The 19915-nt window shown below is 30.5% G+C and overlaps 1 protein-coding gene across 1 annotated transcript; it reads right to left on the bottom strand.

Annotated features, from left to right (window-relative positions):
• Positions 1–14550: 14550 nt before the first annotated feature.
• Positions 14551–19686, bottom strand: LOC132731626 (uncharacterized). Its single transcript, XM_060717837.1, has one exon. The coding sequence runs from the start codon at positions 19285–19287 to the stop codon at positions 17767–17769; it is 1521 nt and encodes a 506-aa protein (XP_060573820.1). The 5' UTR covers positions 19288–19686; the 3' UTR covers positions 14551–17766.
• Between the last annotated feature and the right edge of the window lie 229 nt (positions 19687–19915).

The following is a 19915-nucleotide window of genomic DNA, read 5'->3' as shown; positions in this document are numbered from 1 at the left end:
TCTTTGACGTTACGATTAACATATTATAATAAATAGAGGAAATTCAAGTTTTTTCTATAAATACAGGATTTCTTTTTATCGAGTGGTATGAAAATGAATATTTCATGAGTGGTGGTAGCCACATGAAAAATATAATAATTTTCACAGCACGAGATAATAAAATCCTGTATTTATAGAAAAAACTTAAATGTTCTGTTTACTAATACACTTTTCTCTTTTTTGACATCACAGTTTGAAAGACTCTCCCTTTATTTTTTTGTTTTGGCCGAATTTAGCAAAAGTAGTGCGGCAAGACACCAGTAAAAATACGGAAAATATGTTTCGCTGCAGTAAAAATACGGAAATTCATTACATGCTTTTCGGTGGTTTATAGAAATATATCAGTGATATAAAACTGGTTATTTCACTGTTTTGAATTTAAGCCCCTTACGTTGTTTCATTAAAATACCAGCGTGCACAGTACTGGGAACCAACTTAATGACGTGACGTCATAAATGACGTCACGTTGTATTATTTTTTGGCGCGCTTTTCATTCAGTATTCGGTTAAATGTCTTTTTAAATCGTTTCTTTGCATATAATAAAAAGAAAATTTGTTTAGTTTAGTGTAAGATCGAAATATATTTCACCTTGTGAACACCAAAAGTTCATATTTCATTCGTGGCTGCGCCACTCGTGAAATATACTTTTTGGTGCTCACTCGGTGAAATATTCCGATCTTACACTGAACTAAACAAATATCCTCTATAATATTATGCTTCACTGCAGTGAAAAAAAACGGAAAATGAAAATACACAAAATTAGTTATTTTATCAATATTTCATTTGTAAGTATATAATCAGTTTTATTTAAACGGCAATTTGACATATCTATAAATGAAAACCGTGTTTTAAAACCACTGAGATAATCATTGTTTGTTGCCGTTTGCAGATTAAAGTTTACTATATTTAAACTCGCATTTCATATGTTGTTCATCCTTTCGTTCGTTTCTTTAACAAATTTATATTATTGCATATAGATCTACAGTAGCCATTACAAAAAATAACAAAAACAAACAAAACAAGTATTAACATGGCAAGCAAAACTTGATGGTGGAGTATGGGTTTGTTTAGCATGCGTTTTAAAAGTTCGATCTTTTTTGCATATTTCTTTGAATGTACTGTAGCATCATGTGTAATACAGAGACCCCCATTATAAACATTTTATAATAATAATAATAATAATAATAATAATAATAATAATAATTATAATTATAAAAATAATAATAAAAATAATAATGATGATAATGATAATGATAATAATAATAATAATTATAATAAAGATAATGATTATGATAATTATAACTTAGAACTTACGTTAGTGTTTGTAATCGGAAGAAATAGTCTGGCAAGTTACCAGCGAAAATACGGAAAATATGTTTCACTGTAGTGAAAAAAAATACAGAAAAAATACGTTAAATGGAAATGCGCATTTTATTTCATTAATTTTTCTCAATAAGTCATGTATAAGTATTATAATAATGACTGTAAAAATGGGAAAATATGGTGGCGGATTTGTGTTCTTCCTGTTTTCGCCCCTCGCGACCCGCCAAGTAAAATTCTAAACTTTTCGCTTGGCGGAGTCGCATGGAGAAAACACGCTAATTAGCGGGGGTAACTTCGCCCCGCACCCCGCTAAAAAGAATGTTTTGGCTCCGCAGCCCCACCATTTAACTTGTTAATTATCGACTTTTCACTTGGCAGTGTCGCCGGGCGAAAACAAGCTAATTAAATATCAAATATAACTTTGCCCCGCACCCCCCCCCCCCCCCTTTATTTCTTAAATTTCTTAAGTTTTAGTTATTAAACTTCGCCCCGCGCCCCCGCTAATAAGAATGTTTTTGCTTCGCGGCCCGCCATTCTAACTTTTAAATTCTCGAATTTTCGCAATGGCGGAGTCGCGATACTTCCTTCATTAATTCACATATGAGCCGCGCCATATTATGTAACAAAACCAACATAATGGGTTTGCGACCAGCATGGATCCAGACCAGCCTGCGCATCCGCAGAGTCTGATCAGGATCCATGCTGTTCGCTTACCAACCCTATTACAAGTAGAGAAACTGATAGCGAATAGCATGGATCCTGATCAGACTGCGCGGATGCGCAGGCTGGTCTGGATCCATGCTGGTCGCAAACCAATTATGTTTGCTTTGTCATGACGCGGCTCATATAACCTTCTATTTGATCTTATGTTTTAAACTATTTTTATATACTGTATTACTCAGAAATGATTTCCCTACATATTATCTCCTTATTCATGACTTCAAATTCTGTAAAACTAGGCTACAAAAAATGTGTAATATTCTTCGGGTCTACATAAAAGAAACTTATTGTCCCTTATTGGTGGCTCCAATTGAAACTTATTCTCAATAATATCAAATCACTGCCGGTATTTCTGAACATTTTGTTAATTAAATTGTGAGACGGAAAATTAAATCTGTATTTACGAGCTTAAAGTGTATAGGCCTTACTACGTTTTGTTGCTCAAACTCTCTATTCTTATAATTTACATTTTTCCTCGCACGCGAGTCTGTGCTCGGGAGCTAGTTAATTTAAGTAAACACTGCGATTACAAGCAAAGCAATGCTGAACTGATTCACTATCTGTTCAGCATTGCTTTGCTTGTAATCGCACTGTTTACTTAAATTAACTAGCTCCCGAGCACAGACTCGCGTGCGAGGAAAAATGTAACAGATAGTGAATCAGCTCCCCTTTCTATATATTTCTTGTCAGATTTGCATGATAATGTAGTATTTGTCGACGATTTCTAACGTTTGGTTTCTGTTGTGAAAGTTGAAACTTACGAAAAGTTCTAGAATGGAAACATTATTGTATCCCATCGGACCTGGCCAATTTAATTATTTTGAATAGACTTGATATTATACTAATGGACACAATTCAGACAACTACAAAATATGTAAATTAAACATTAGCGGAGCTCGGACCACAACAGATTTGCGCTTAAACGGAATTATATGCAACTTTTTGTTTACTGCCTAACTTTTGTAATTTTTAAACGTCAGTTTTAAAGGCCCATTAGGCCCCCTATGCCTCAGAATCTTCTTTTCTTATTCCTTAAAAAATTCTTTTTTTTATTTTTGGTATAGAGGTCTACTTTCATTATTTCCAAAAGGTTATTCCTTCCTCAATTATCTGAACCACCTTTTTCATCTGTTGCTTTTTGGCGATGAGTACAGAAATATTTATTTATTATTTTTTTATGGAAGTCAGAATACTAATGAGCCGCGCCAAGCATATAAACAGCCGTTATCGTATAATTAATTATGCTGAGAAATATGACGTCACAGTTGGCGATGACGTAGTTCTAAAGAGGACAGGGCCATATATTTTACACATGACAGTAAACACAACAAATATGGACACTTTCGAGGTAATATTTTAGTTTTATCTTGTTTTTACATGTAGGATACTTTCATAAAGTGTTTAGGAATAAATATCTACATAATACAACTTGTTTTCGTTTGGACAAAGATAGAAAGTAACATTCATTTTTCGGGAATATTCAACATGTGACGTGTCATCAAGCATATGATCGTTAACAGTGGCGCCTTATGTTATTAACATTAACTTTAACTAATTTGGCAACGGCTACAGGCTATAATTCCGTAGGCGTACAAATAATCTGCAATTAATCAAACCGACAAGTATGAGCTATTCTCGTTTTAAAAAAATATTCTTAAAAAGGCCTTAAACTTAATGAAAAAGATAGAATTGTAATGTTTTCATTAGTTTAAAGCTATTATAACTTTTTCTTTCCCGTCACCTCGCACCCCGTCCCTTAAAAGAAGAAAAGTTGCAGAACAGAAACTGTATTGATAAACTTTTGCCATATCAAAATATTGGTAATTTATTTTACACTCTAAATGTATATAAATGCGTAGCCGAGTGGTTAGAGTCGCGGACTGTTAACCCGTTAGTCATGGGTTCGATTCTCGCGACTCTCATGTTTTTTTCTTCTTACATTTTTTTCTAAAGATAACTTCTTATTAATATTACTTAATGAGATTTAATAGCTATTTCTATATCTTTTTTACAGGAGCTGGATGATCTTCTGTCAAGTTTCGGTTTATCACATCAGGCAGACACGTGTTATTCAGTAGCCATTCGAAATGAAAGTGAAAATGAAGTTATAGAGACACCAGATATATCCATTGAGTCTCAAAAGATATTTTACAGCTAGTCTTGTTTTCGATCCTGTTAATGTAATGCTGACATTAACCAAAATAGTTATGATCCGCAGAGCAACATTGATAATTTGAAACTTATTTATGACAGTGGCTGAAAATGTTCAAAAAACTGCTTCAGTTACTTATCCTTTCCTCAGATCGAAGCAAATATTCTTAATCTAAGGGAAATGACAAAAAAAGAGAAGGAAATGCTTATAATGGACACTCTTAAAAAGATAAGCTCTGACATTTATAAGATGTAAAGAAGATCGCAAACGCTCCCGTTATGAATATTTTTTGATGGAGAAAAAGTGTGCCTTGAAACCTTTTTGGTGGTCTTTGATATAAAAGACAGGCAAAACAACGGTGCTCAACCACGTGTTCACTGTCATACAGGAAGACGTGCTCCAAATGCAATTCTTCTTTGTTTACAATCCGCTAGGTTTATGACAAATTATTTCACATTCATCTCTATTTCATGTTACAAGCATCTTACATGCTCTAAAACTAATATTTAAATGTTATAAAATTCATATTTCTAAAGAAGTAAATAACTTTTTGTTTCTAAGGCATAATATGTCTTTAGAACTACTAAATTGGTAAATGTTTAAATCCAATAATATCAACTCACTAAGAATTGTATCCTGATATACAGTGTACGTCTACAATATTGACAAAAGCCTCTTTGATCAAGATATATCGTTTACTTGTTGCGATGATTTGTACCCCCGAGAAAAATGGTAGTTAAACAACAACAACAAGTTCAGTATGCTTGTGATTCAAAATTGTTTTATTTATATATGCATGTATTAGGAGAACGTGTAAAGTAAACAGTAGATGTATTTATTTTATTGGTATACCTATTTTAAGTCTTAATATCAAATGTGCAATGTTGAGAGGGAGATAGATTTTGTATGTTTTGAAAACAAAATGCCGAAATGCCAAAAACCACAGCCGACAACATCCCTATAACAGCAGGCCAAAGGGACTTTATGCCTTGAAATATCAGAGCAATGTCACGTGAATAGTCATTAAATAATAAAACTAGGAATATCAAAAATATTTATAGCCATAAATTGTTTTTAACTGTTAATATAAATGAAAACAAAATCATTTCTTTAACATAATTATGATGAATTATCAAAAGATATGTAAAACTATTTGTATAAAAAAAACCATTTAAGATAGTATGTACAGTGTTACCAAAATATATATTTCCTTGTTGCTAAGATGAGAATGTCCAAAAATATACTGAATGATTTAGGTGCGTCTTTTTACTATCCAGATTTTAAAAAGGAAAATAAAAGAAACTTAGAAATGTTACAAATCAATGATTGCAATGTACACGTACGGATGATAAGAAAATTAATGTACATGTATCTTTAAATTCTTTAAAGGTTTAGAGTTTTCTTAAACTGTAAGTAAAAGACCAATGCCTTGTTTCTTGGAGTTTTTGATGAATACATGAATGATTGGATGATAAAATGAGATGACATTTTTTTGGTAAGTATCATCATACTTGACGTTGATAAATCAAGGTCAAAGTGTAGATTTGATACTTGCTTTTTGTGGTTTTATGTATTTTGGTAAGTATCATCATACTTGAAGTTGATCAATCAAGGCCAAAGTGTAGATTTGATACTTGATTTTGTTGTTTTATGTATTTTTTTGTTCAAGGCAGATGATATTCATCACGGTCAGGTTGTTATAAAGATTTTAAAACAAATACTTTATGTTTTCAATTGAGGAAGGTTAATGTAAACTTTGTAAAGTTTTCTCATTTAGATAAAATAATATACCGAAATTGTATTGTTTATGAAAATAGTGCTAAAAATAGTACTATTGTGTTGAAATTTCACAGAATTTCGACATTTTAAAATTCATCAAGACTACGCGCGAAATGATATTAACTTGTTGTATATTGTATTGTTTTCCAAAGCAGGATTTTGAAAATGAAGGAAGTTAAAACAAACTAAAAAAATGGTAATGAAGAAATTGGCAATAGACATATGTTACAAACAATATGATTTGAAATTCGTATAGAAGTATCACAAAAAAGTAAAGGCTGAAAACAATTATAAAAAATGTGATAATTAAATGAAAAAAAAAAGTTTTACGTTATAAAAATGAAAAAAATGAGCTGGGAAAAGGAGATTAAATTGTTTAATTTTTGTATAGTCTTTTTTGAAGAAAACTTTCTATCACGTGACAATAGCAAAATGTATGGGACCTACTATTTAATAGGGAGTGTCGGCCGGCCTAAAATTTAGTGAGAGCTGCCGACCTTGAGGGCGTTCTTATTGCCCTCGTCGACAGACTCTGAGGAGGAGGAAACAGCCAGTGAGCTTCTTGCTCTGGTTGACATCCGGCTTTAATACTGGCTCTTTGAGACGACATGCGACTCCTATTCCTTTCGGCGTCTGCCTTGTCTATATCTGATAGTGAGTCGAACTCTTTCTTGTGAAAACCGGTGTTCGGACTCGTCCTTTCGTTTGCTTGCATTCAGTCCTATAAAAATTATCAATAAAAAATGTGTCAATTGTATTTTGATCAATCCCGTTTTTGAGTAATGAAAATTATATATTTCTGTTGTGATGTTATTGATACAGTAACTTGTGTGATGTAAATGATATAGTATCTGGTGTTATGTAAATGATATAGTATCTGGTGTGATGTGAATGATATAGTATCTGGTGTGATGTAAATGATATAGTATCTGGTGTGATGTAAATTATATAGTATCTGTTATGATGTAAATAATATAGTATCTGGTGTGATGTAAATGATATAGTGTAGGCCTATGGCGTGATGTATATAATATAGTATCTGGTTATATGTAAATGATATAATATCTAGTGTGATGTACATGTATATGATATAGTATCTGGTGTAATGTAAATAATATAGTATCTGATGTGATGTAAATAATATATGTATCTGGTATGATGTAAATAATATAGTATCTGATGTGATGTAAATAATATAGTATCTGGTGTCATGTAAATGATATAGTATCTGGTGTAATGAAGATGATATAGTATCTGGTTGGATGTATATATTAATAATAAAAATCTGGTTGTAATGTAAATGATATAGTATCTGATGTGATGTAAATATATAATATCTGGTGTCATGTAAATCGATGTAGTAATCTGGTTTGTAATGAAGATGATATAGTATCTGGTTGGATGTATATATTATAATAAATTCTGGTGTAATGTAAATGATATAGTATCTGATGTGATGTAAATGATATAATATCTGGTGTCATGTAAATGATATAGTATCTGGTGAAATGAAGATGATAAAATATCTGTTGGATGTTTATATTATAATATAGTATCTGGTGTAATGTAAATGATATAGTATCTGGTCTAATGTAAATGGTGTGATGTATATAATATAGTATGCGGTGTAATGTAAATGATATAGTATCTGGTGTGATGTAAATGATATAGTATCTGGTGTGATGTAAATGATATAGTATCTGATATAATGTAAATTATATAGTATCTGATGTGATGTAAATGATATAGTATCTGATGTGATGTAAATGATATAATATCTGGTCTGATGTAAATGATTACAGTATCTGGTGTGATGTAAATTATATAGTATCTGGTGTGATGTAAAATATCTGGTTTGATGTAAATGATATAGTATCTGGTGTGATGTGAATGATATAGTATGTGTTGTGATGTAAATGACATAGCTAGTATCTGGGTGTGATGTAAATGATATAAATTATCTGGTGTGGTGTAACTGATACAGTATCTTGTGTGACGTAAATGATATTGTTCCTGATGTGATGTTAATTATAAAGTTTCTGATGTGATGTAAATGGTATAATAACTGGTGTGATGTAAATAATATAGTATCTGGTGTAATATGAATGATATAGTATTTGGTGTTAGGTAACTTTTATATATCTTGTGTGCTGTAAATCATATATCTGAAGTAATGTAAATATGTAAATAATAGAATTATATCTGGTGTGACTTAATGCTATACATATTTTGTGTAATGTAAATAATACGAATTTCAAAACACATCGAAAATATACAATGACTAAGCGTGCGTGCGAAATAATTCTTGTTTTAAATTTAGGTGTACATTCTTTTAAAAAAAGTTATATTGTGTTATTATTTATAAAATGTATACTGAACCAAAAAAGAAACTTTCGCAAAGTATGTGTGCCAGTTGTTCAAGGGTATCACTTAGATGTACACACTTATATACATGTAGTAGCTTGTAAAACTCGTTTTGTTTGCAAAATCGGTCAGCTAATCCCCGTATAAAAGCCCGATATGTTTATTCAACGTAAAAATCGAGCTTCAAAAGGATTGAAAAACTGTACTAACATATCTACATTCAAACTTGGAGAAAGTTTCTTTTTTGTTTCTTTTTTTTGTTATAAAGTATGATATTTACTATTTTCGTGATAGTACTTAACATACTTGATAAAAATTTCATATTTCTATTGCATGCAGTGATTATTGATATTATTTTTTTGCTGTTACATACATTTATGATGATTTATATAGAATTGGACCGCCACTGATATTTTGTAAAAAACAACCTTATGTTATGTATCACAGGCATTTGCCTTTTGTTCAATAAAATTATCCTTCTTCTTCTATATACACAAGGAATAAGGAATATAAAATGGTTGTTAGACAATATAAGTGAACTTACTTTTTTCTCTGGTGCTCTCTTGCCAGTACCTTCTTTTTGGAAAGCTCCTCATTTCTTTTGGCCTCGGCTTTCTCTTGCCGAGCCTCACAAGCTAGTCGTATCTGTTAAGATGTAACAAACATTAAAGTCAAACTCAAACTTTCCTTTTGAAAATTCACAATTTTGTCTAAATTGTATATATTTGTAGTAATAATATAAAAACTAAACATAAAAGGCCACAGTTTGAAATCATAGCCTATTGGCTATTCCATATAGTTATTCTGTTTGTCTTGCGAATTTATAGAAATTTTTAAGCAATACACAAATTTATCGTATATTCGTCAATACTCGGCATAGTTAGTTTTTAGCCGTTGCTTACATAGCAATGTTTGCCAGATATATACATTGGATTAAATATAACTTTTTACGCTGTAGATTAAATATATAATCTTTAAGGTGAGATCAAAGGGCAAATCTGAAATGTCTTTAACTCTTAATATGCTAATTACGTATCTTAAATGAATCTCAGTCTGGACGAAGCCACGAATCGTTTATAGGGTAAATTTTAACAGTTTGATATACTGACTATATAGCGAAAAATGCAGTTACATAACATATCTTATTAATATATGTATATAATTTTCAACTATACGTCAGAAATATTTTCAGTCGGAAGCAAATGAAGTATGTTGTATTCAAAATGAGGTTTATACTTACAGGTCCGTCAGCTTTCTTAATTGGCGGCAATATCGGCTTCATTTGTAATTGGTTTGCAGTCTACCTCTATGACAAAAGACTCCCCGCCAACGTGCTTTTCTATGCTCTATATTGAACTAAAAATAAATAGTATTGCCAATGAATTATGTTATTAAATACTTTAAATTCGTGTCTTCTCAATACACAGTCGAATATTTCATGTTTTTTTCTTTAAATAAAAGTATGACGATAATAAACTTAAAAAACAGGAAACATATTCATATATTTTTCTGTCAACGAGTGAAAGTGTTTTGTGTAATTCTAAGTACTTACCTGCGTTGGGCGTGGGGCGCGGCTAGCTATAGCCTTCCTTTTCTTTTCGCGTCGTTTCTCCTTCCTTTTGGCAAACCCCAAATTGAAATGAAACCAAAACAACTTGGGGGCTTTTTTCTTTTTTTCTTTTCTTCTTTTCATTTTTTGTCAATTCTTTGGTATTTTCAATGTCTTCCTTTTCTTCCTTTACCAATTTTTTCTTTTTTTATCAATTTCCTATTTCCTTCAAATGAAAGGAAATTCCGATAGAATAGTATTTTTAAAATTATTAGGGGGGGCTTACATTAATTGTATTCAAAGGTTTCAAACATTGCCATTTAAATTTAGCAAAAAAAATTAATTTTTTCCCCGATCTCCTTCACATAAAGAAAGAAATCAATCCAAATATTTAAATATCATTATGATTACAAAAAAACTATTCAGCAGAATTCAAAAACAAAACGTTCGTTGGGAACCAATAAAAATCCAAATTGCCCCCTGTATTTCAACATAAATTGACATATTAAAATGTTTACATTAAAAAAATAGATAAGTCCCCGGAGGAATATACCGGATATTTGGGGAAATATAAATAATACAAAAACAAAATAAATATAAAATAATCTTATATGTACTATTATATTATAGTTATAAAATTTTATGTATAGTATAATATTATGTAATAAATAGATAAATTTTTAATATTAAAAATATATTTATATAATAAGATTGATTATGAAAATAATTATTAAAATGATATATATGGGTATGATATATTGGGTATGTTTTTGAATAATTAAATAATAAACTTAAATAAAATTAATTTTAAATTTTAAAAACTTCCATGAATGTCAAAAAACCCCGGGGACTTAACATCTAAAATAAATACAAAAAACATTAACTAAAAAAGGTAAGTCAAAATTTTCATAAAAAAATTTATCCCCGGGGGTAATATATCATCATTTCAAATTTAGTTTCTTTTTTATTTTACCCCTCCCTTTTTTGTACAATTTATAGGCCTGGGAGTTATTTTTTTTTAATCGGTGTCACTGCTAAAATTTTGTTTTACAAAGGTACGTTTTTTTTTTCGTTTAAATCTGCAGTGTCTATTTTTAAATAAAATGAAATAAAATCCCCTTTTTTTCCTCGATTCATTTTTATTTTTTTACGTTAAAAACCCCAAGGAACAATTTTTCCTGGGGTATATGACCCATAAAATTTGTTGTTCGACCCCGGGTTGCTTTTCGCGTATAAAAATCTTTTTTTAATAGCAAAAAGCATCCTTTTAAGGGTAATTTCTGTAAAAATTGTTCCTGGAAATGCGACGATTTTAAGTAAAAAAGGTTTTTTAACAATTAATCAGTAAAGTACAATAAGCGGAAACATGGAAACTCGTTATTTTGCAAAAACTATGCAAGAATTTTCTTGAAACAGGTATCAATTCACGATTTAAACCTGTAAATGGTTTGTTTTTTTTTTTCTTAATAAAACCCTTTTTTGTATGTTATGATTGTAATCATCCCCTTGTTAAAGAATAAAAAAAAGAATTTCTAATAGAAAAAAAACACTTAAAAATTTGGTAAGGATTTATTTTTGTTACTTTTGGTTTTTTTTTTAAGTTAATTTGTTTTAAATTTAGAGAAGTATTTTTTTTTGGTAAAAAAAAATAAATAAAATGGGGTTGTAGAACGAAAAATAAATTCCCTTTAAAATATTTACCCTGTTCCCTCTAAAAGATTTTTCCCCGGATGGTTTTTTCTTTACCCACAAATATTGTTATTTATATACTCAGTATTCGTAGAAAAAGGGAATTTTTAAGAAAAAAAATATTTCCCCCTTTTTTTGCTTTTTGTTATTTTTTTGAATATTTTTCCCTTTATTTTTACACATTTTGTGTTTTTTCCCCTTTTTTTTAAAGCTGATTGCCCCTTTTTTGTGCACGTAATTTTAAATTTTCCTTTTCAAAACTTCTCGTAACCGAAAAAAAATCCATATTTTCCTTCATTTAGTTAAAACTTTTTTCCCGGGAATTTAAAGCCTCTTTAAATGTTCTTCATACAAACATTCGGTTTTTCCTTTCCCGTAAAATAAATTTACTCGATTCTTTTATTTTGCCACAAATCTTTTCCATAAGTTTCTTTTATTTACTGGGGAAAAACCCGTAAATCTGGGCTAAGTTTTTCTCACCCCTTATTAAAAAATAAAAAAGCCAAAAAAAACAAACTTTTTTTTTTATAATGACAAGAAAAAAAATTCCCCCGAAGGGTTAATTCATTTTACCCCTTCTAATTTGAAGACAAATTTAAAAAAATATGAATTTTGGTCTATTATAACTAATTATTTAAACAAAAGCGTTTTGAATTTAATTGAATGAAATAAAAGTTTTGTTAATCTATAAACATAAATACCATACAAGATTTTACCTGTACCAATTCGATATTCGAAAGACATTACATTTGTAAACCTTTCTTTTAACATATTGCGATATGTATTTTTAAACTTTAAGATTAGACAGTTAGATGGCAGAAATAAGTGCTTTATTTTATAACCATAAACATTTTTTATCACCCGTGTTAAAATGTTCTCATGTTCATTGAAAAATATATATAAGGCCCGAATCAGAGCTTTTGTTAGCACGGGGAGGCCCGATCGACACATTATCAGCCGCCGGAGTGGGTATATCGGCACTGAGAAAAAAAATACAAATCTGAAATCCGTTCCCTGCATCTATACCATGTATATGTACCATATATCTGAACCACGCATCTATATCATGTACATGTAAGGTCTCAACCCGTTCCGGAATTAGACCCAACCCATTGTAGTCTAGAAAGTAGTTCTTTAAAAATTTGGAGTGGCCTAATTTAAGTCATCTCTAGTTAGATTGGTCATAATTAAAGTGTATTTATTGCATGTGTGTAGTTTTTGTGTGTTATATGATGACTTTAAAAATTGTTTTATGTGTATTCTCCAGGAACTCATTTTTGGGGGAAGGATGAAAGATGTACTACCGGCCAGCCGTCAGGAGTTTTTAAAGTGGTGAATTTAAACAGTGTTACAACAGAATGAAGACTTCTGAAAAAAGTAGATGGCTAACCTATTATATTTTGGGCCTTATTGGACTTAGATAGTGTTAATGTTTAAAGTTGAAGACAGTATATAATTCATCAAGAACAGTGGAATCCAGAATTAAACCTCAAATGTGACTGATTTAACATAGAACAAATAATACGAAAATTCACCGGGCCGAGTCCGTAATATGTAACATGTATATGTACCTCAAATCAGTACCATGCATCTGTGCCATGTATTTGTACTACGTATTTGTACGATGTATCTGTACAACGCATCTGTACTATTTATTTGCACAATCATGCATCTGTACCTTGTTTATGTACCATTTATCTGTACCAAACATCTGTACCGTGTAAAAACTCTGCTTTTTATATAACTACAGGGCAGTATACATGTTATGCAGTTTTATTTATACCGTTTATAACAATCGCTGTATAGGTTGACAGCGAAAGATATATTTTGTTTAGTGTAAAGGAAAAACATAAAACCCACTCGTTTTACGTATTGTATGTGCGCTATGACTCTTTACACAATTCCATTTACCAACAGATTTATATCAAAGAGCTGGGGTGACTCAAGTTTATCGCCCATAATGTCAACAATAATTATATCAATAATATCGGACAAATAAAAACGCACTAAAGTAATACCTTTAAACGGAAAGCAAACATTCTAACAGGAAAATGAGATATTAACCATATGGACATGAAATAAATGTTATGGTGCTGCACCTTAACCAACCTCCTATTAATGTGCACACAACATAGAATCATTTATTATTAACATGATGAACAACTGTAAAACTCAATTTTTCGAAACTTCATGAATGTTTTAATCAGTCATTCTAAATAAACGAAGAAAAAATATGTTAATAACTTAATAGTGCTATAATGCGTGATGTTTAGACTCTTAACAATGCATATGCGACGCGCTTGAGAATAGATCTTAATAAAATTTCTTAGAATAAAAATTTGATCTTAATTAGGACAATCAATAGCGAGCGTGTGTTTGATTTTTTAACCAAATATACAAATAAAGTGAATACGCTTTAAACCGTTTAAGCATTTTTGTCAACAATTTTTTAGCATTTCATCATCAATGTCAACAAGCAAATAAAATGAACATGATTCGTAAGGATTAAAATGACAGTATAATTATTCACTAAAGTAATATCGAAATTGCTCAAAAAGTTGCCATGTTTACTGATAGTGAGCTGTTTATGCTATCATTACTAACCACTTTCATTACTTTATGTATATTCAGTTTTGAGATTTAATTTTGTGGAAAGCGCTAATCATATTTCTGCCAATCACGGCTATACTATATAAATAAAACGGTGTCATAAAACTCATTTATAGCCGATACACCAAAGTTAATTGTTTGTTCTAAACTTTATGACATGAATTGGTGTAAAACATGATCAACAACTACGCAAATATCTTTTTCTTTTACATTGTATTCACAAAGATTATACATATATTACAATGATACAATTTAACAAATTCCATTTGAGATCTACGTATACATAAACAAGAGTTTCAAGAAGTTATTTTAAAAGACGTACACAGTACGTATAAAAAATAGCATATAAACATGTTAGTACTTTATAAAACATATTTCATTAAGTTACACAGTATTTTTAGTAATAAGAAAACGTTATCTTATAATAGAATCTACTATCACACGTGATATTACTAGTAAATTAATACTTAATACCCTATCAATAAGGATGTAAAACATAAAACAAAAATAAATATATATAATTAACAATGTTACATCGTATGGTACAAACTTTTAAGATGCATCTTCTAAAATAAAACAATTTTTACATTTCCTATCATCAAAAGGTGCAACACTAGGTTAATTCCACCTGTCAGTTTCAATCTCAAGTCTCTGTGTAACGAAACTCTAAGCCTGGGAAGTGCACTTCTAAAATTAAGTAGTATTGAAATCTAAAAATCTGCTAACAATACATAAGAACGAGCTCTAGTTGAGTCATTTAATTCTTAAAACCAATTTGGACAAAAAAACATGATTTACTCTTGGTTTTACTAAACTACATTACCTACACCTTGAGATAACCATACATAATTCAAACCAATCGACTGTAATAAATCTCTAGTACTTCTAACCCGTGTTTTTGTTAGATCATATACAGTAAGTCATAAACTATTTTTACATATTTTACATCTTCAAGTTGTATAATTTTTAGCCAGTATTTTATTACACTTACAAATCTTCTGAAATTCAAACTTGTTCTTTCTACAGACAAGTTTTCCATAAATATAATTTAAAAGAGTTTGTACATACAACAACATCAACAAAAATACTTATCTTTTGAGTATTTAAATATTTTGTCAAATTATTTTACTTTTATCTTCTTGTATTGATACATTATCTCAAATTCTGCTTTAAAAGGTTTTAATATGTCAAATTCATATGACCAATCATTACTACAAAAAGTAGGCTTTATAAATACAAAATCCTATAATTGTGAGTATGATATTTATGTATTGTCCAGATCAGGGAAAGAGCTGATGTTGATCGTAACAATTCAGTAATAGGAAAAATTTGTAATCAAAAGAAAAAAGGGGGCCAACGACATAAATTATTTTATGTGTTCATAAAATCTTATTTATATTAAAATATTTTTGTGTGTGATTTTTTGTAACTGAAAATCAAGATATATACATGTAGTTTTATAACCTTTCTTTGAATTTCATTGATAGTGCATTTCATGTTAATTACTACAAATTTGAAATGTTTATATCGATTGTGTTGCATTGCTCAATCTAAAGGTTAAATAGTCAGACATACATGTATTTTATATAAAATCAAAGGAATGACGAGCACAATTTTACCATATTCATTTATTTGTAATGTGGACTTCAAACATGACAATGATTTGACAATATAGATGCAAATTGCACTGGGTGGTTAAAATATGTCATTAATGATTAATAACAGTTCTACATATATACATAAATATGTATTCAATGAACACAAAACTTGCGCGTAACAAGAGAAAAGTATTCTTTGTAATATAGTTTACTATAGAAATAACACAACAGATAAATGATAATAATGATGAGACATATTGTTAAGGAAATACTTTAAAAAATCAATTATGTTCACTCTGCTAAAAATAATAATTTAAGATTAATTTGTATAAATCATTTGTATAATTCTCTGTTAACCATGTACTTACCCTTATATTATGTTTGTATTATATTATATATTGAAATGGCTGTAAATGTTGTAACATTTAATGCTGAATAAATATTATGTTATGTTATATAACTCCAAACGCGTGCATGTATATCAATTATGATGAATTAATATATATATTTATGATGTTGACATTTTATGTGGCTAGGTGTCATGATATAAAGTGGTCTGAAAGCTCAGTTTAGAGTTGGAATTTGGTTTTGACCAGAGTAAACGTTGTACACTTGTAGTATTAAAATGTATAACAGTTTTGCGTTTCTTAACTCCACTAGGATTTTTTTTATGAATTTATATATATATTCCATTTTAGATTTCCCTCTTATTTATTTGACCGACACTAATGTGAAGTGGGTTTATTTAAATACTTCATTTGCTTAGATTTGATGTATAGTTCTTGAGACCATAAATTCAACACGTGTACCATTTATCTTCTGAAGTTTTTCTGTTTTAAAGTTCTTTTTTCATGAGTGAAGAGTTTTCATAGAACATTTCCGGGCTGGCGGTATAACTAAAAAAGAGAAAGACTTAAAATGAGAAAGTTTAATTCAACGACGCAGTTGCGTCTATCTATTAAGTTTATTTAAAATAACACTTTGATCTATTTCACCCTGATTATCAAGAAAATCATAATTAAACAAAACACACGGTTTAATCCATGTCTAAAAAAAACAAACATTTGCTATTTATAGTAATGAATCTATTTAAAAAAAATCTTTTGTTTTCTTATTTGCTCAAATATAAATATTTGCTTTTCTGACGTTTATCTATATTTGTACACATTCTTAATAAAATTGTGAGATATTACCACATTTGAGGTGTTTTGAGACCTTTAATGGGGTTTGTGTAAATAACCTAACATGTCTTGTATTGCACGGTTGTTATAACCGATAAACTTGTACTCAATATAAACTAGTTGGTCAGCTAACTAGTTTATGAATAACATAAAGCAAATAATTTCATTATGAATGATTTAGAAAAAAAAAAAAATATATATATCTATATAAGTTTCATTCACATGACAAAGCTTTTTGAACTTGATGTGGTTGTTCATCTCACAAACTTCCTCCCCAACTCAAATGTCCTCAGATCCAGTTAGCTTTTGTCAGCGATTCTACTCGGAAGGGCATCTGACAGTAAGCTGGAAAGTTACGTAATGACCTCTTAAAGAACTATGGTGGTGCTAGGTAACCCCCTCCATTCAACTGGGAGATTATTGCAATGCTATGAGGCCCGAATACTATGCGCTATTTCACGCGTTAAGTCAAACTTTATACATTATAAGACTTCACTTCTATTGAGAATGAAATCATATTGCTTAAACAAGCAAATTTCTGTAATTTTTTAGCAGTCAAATTGTATAATGTATGTTTTGTAATGTTGTAAGATGGTACGTCTGTTTTTTTTTTGTTGGACCGCTGACGTCATCATGGATATTTTATTGTTTAAAACTCCTCTGACACTTTACTTTTACAAATTTAATAAAGTTATGATGTCATAAAGTTCAAAACAGTTCCTGTCTTGTTAACTATTATTCTAATTACTGTTATAAAAGTTTTTATCCGAGTGTAAAAACTAATTTCTTCCGTTTACTCGACGATTGAGAGTGGTTCTTTGAATCGTTTCTATTTGGTATTTGTTTTCCTTTAAAGATAGCTCTCATACCTGTACGAAACCTCGGATCTAGAATTCCATATAGGATGGGGTTTATAACCGTATTAATAAAGTATAGCCTCCAGAAAAAGAAGAAGACTACCTTCTGTGGATTAGACAGCGTTTTAAGAATACCCTCTGTTCCCGCCACAAAGCTGATGAGAATGACGTACAGCAGCATCGTGATGACGAACACAATTGTCAGAACTAGCATTATTACTGTTTTCTGTTTCCGCCGGAAGTCAGATACTCTATGGTGACCTGATTTTTGCCGCCGATGATCAACATGTTTGTTAATGTTAGAGAATGAATTGTCATGAACCTTAATCGGTCGGGTACTTACTTCTGCTGTATTTCTGTCCTTTTTAACATCATCTTTTACAAAATGACTTCTGATATCAATGTCGAAATGAAAATCTATATCTCGGTTAGAAGACTGTCCACTGCAAGAGCCACCACGTTTGTTGCGATTTGATATGAACGAAACCCTGGTGTGTACATTTGTCTTTGATTCAGACCGGCGGTCTTCATAATCATTAGCGTCTTCCTTTCCAGCTTCACAATCAGGAGATGAATTATTTTCTTCAAGATTGGTTAAATTATGCGTTCCGTTTTCTTCACCATTCTCTAGATGACGCGTTATCGTCAACGGTTCCGTATTGACAGATTCGATGTCTGTATCTGTTGCTACAGTGGTGAGAGAAGCATCTGACGTATACACAGAAGATATACCATTCGTCACGGGTAAAGCGAGACTTAAACTTTTCTTACCAAACAACTTCCGGGCAGTTATTATGTTCAAAGAGCAGACGACAAACAAGATAAGACCAACCGGTAAAATGTAGACACAACAAATGTACACAAACGGGTAAATATCATTTGCATATTCCCCTGATTTCTCGCATATTGAAACAGTTAAATTCAACCCATTATGTTGATAAATATATGTCTGTTTTCCCCAAAGTATCGATATAGGTATAGCCACCATAGAAGCTAATATAATTGAACATATACACAACTTCAAAGCAAAGGATGGTTGTATTTGCCATGCTAGAGGTTTGCATATCTTCCGGTATCTGTCAAAAGCTAGCAGGAGTAGTATAGACGCCGAGCCCCATGCTGTTTGCACATTGATGTACGACTTTACTCTGCAAATCCAATCATATTTATACGTGTACCAATTCATTTGTGAAAATATTTCACCCGGAAGTGTGGTCAAACAGCTCGTAAGGTCAATAACCGCCATTGATAAAACAAAGTACCGGAAGTTACTCCGCTCATATCTCTTAGTATAAATCAATAATATCAAAATATTCCCGAAAAGTCCAATGAATGCTTCAATGCCGATAAAAATAGTTACAGGTAACACCACCATGGTAAGATTCCTGTTTAGTTCCTCTACGATATATATGGTATTGTTTTCCATGGTATTTGATTGTGGAATACCGTATGCTATTTACAAATCATTCACTTATTGTTCTGAGAAAATTTCAATAACCGATAACGAATCTTTACCGCTGTCGGTGCATGGCGTTTCAATAAAGTTGTCAAATTTTATTTTAGTTTAAATCTTATATTAGTATTTAGATTCAAATAAACGTGAAATCAATATTAGTTTTAACTATTATAAATTCCATCTTCAAGATATTTGTTCAATAATTTAATTTGATTTAATCTAACAACTATTTTGCGTTTTAAAAAGTAGCTTTCGTTTAAAATAACACTATGACTTTCCCTTGAGAATCTGTTAAAAGCGTCCACGTTGAAGGATAGTTTGCTGTGTTAAACTTGTCAATACGCAGACATTCCGTTCCGTGCCGTAACTATTCAATTTATGACAAATGGTTATAGCAATAGCTTCCTATTCAATGAAAAATCTGTTGAGAAAAATCGCTATATAATATTGTTTTGCTATCTCTTAAAGATAAGCCACGATTGGGTATTTCTGGTTAAACAACATGTTTGTTTCATGCGACATTTACAAGGATATTGGTTCTATTCAATATCCGGTCTGTCACTGTTTGCAAATATTTTGTTAACATTATTTTTAAACA

The sequence above is a fragment of the Ruditapes philippinarum genome, unplaced genomic scaffold (assembly GCF_026571515.1).
Source record: "Ruditapes philippinarum isolate M1 unplaced genomic scaffold, ASM2657151v2 ctg198_1_1_1_1, whole genome shotgun sequence".
Lineage (NCBI taxonomy): Eukaryota > Metazoa > Mollusca > Bivalvia > Venerida > Veneridae > Ruditapes > Ruditapes philippinarum.
Note: the sequence above shows the minus strand (reverse complement) of the source record. Positions and strands in the feature narration are given on the sequence as shown.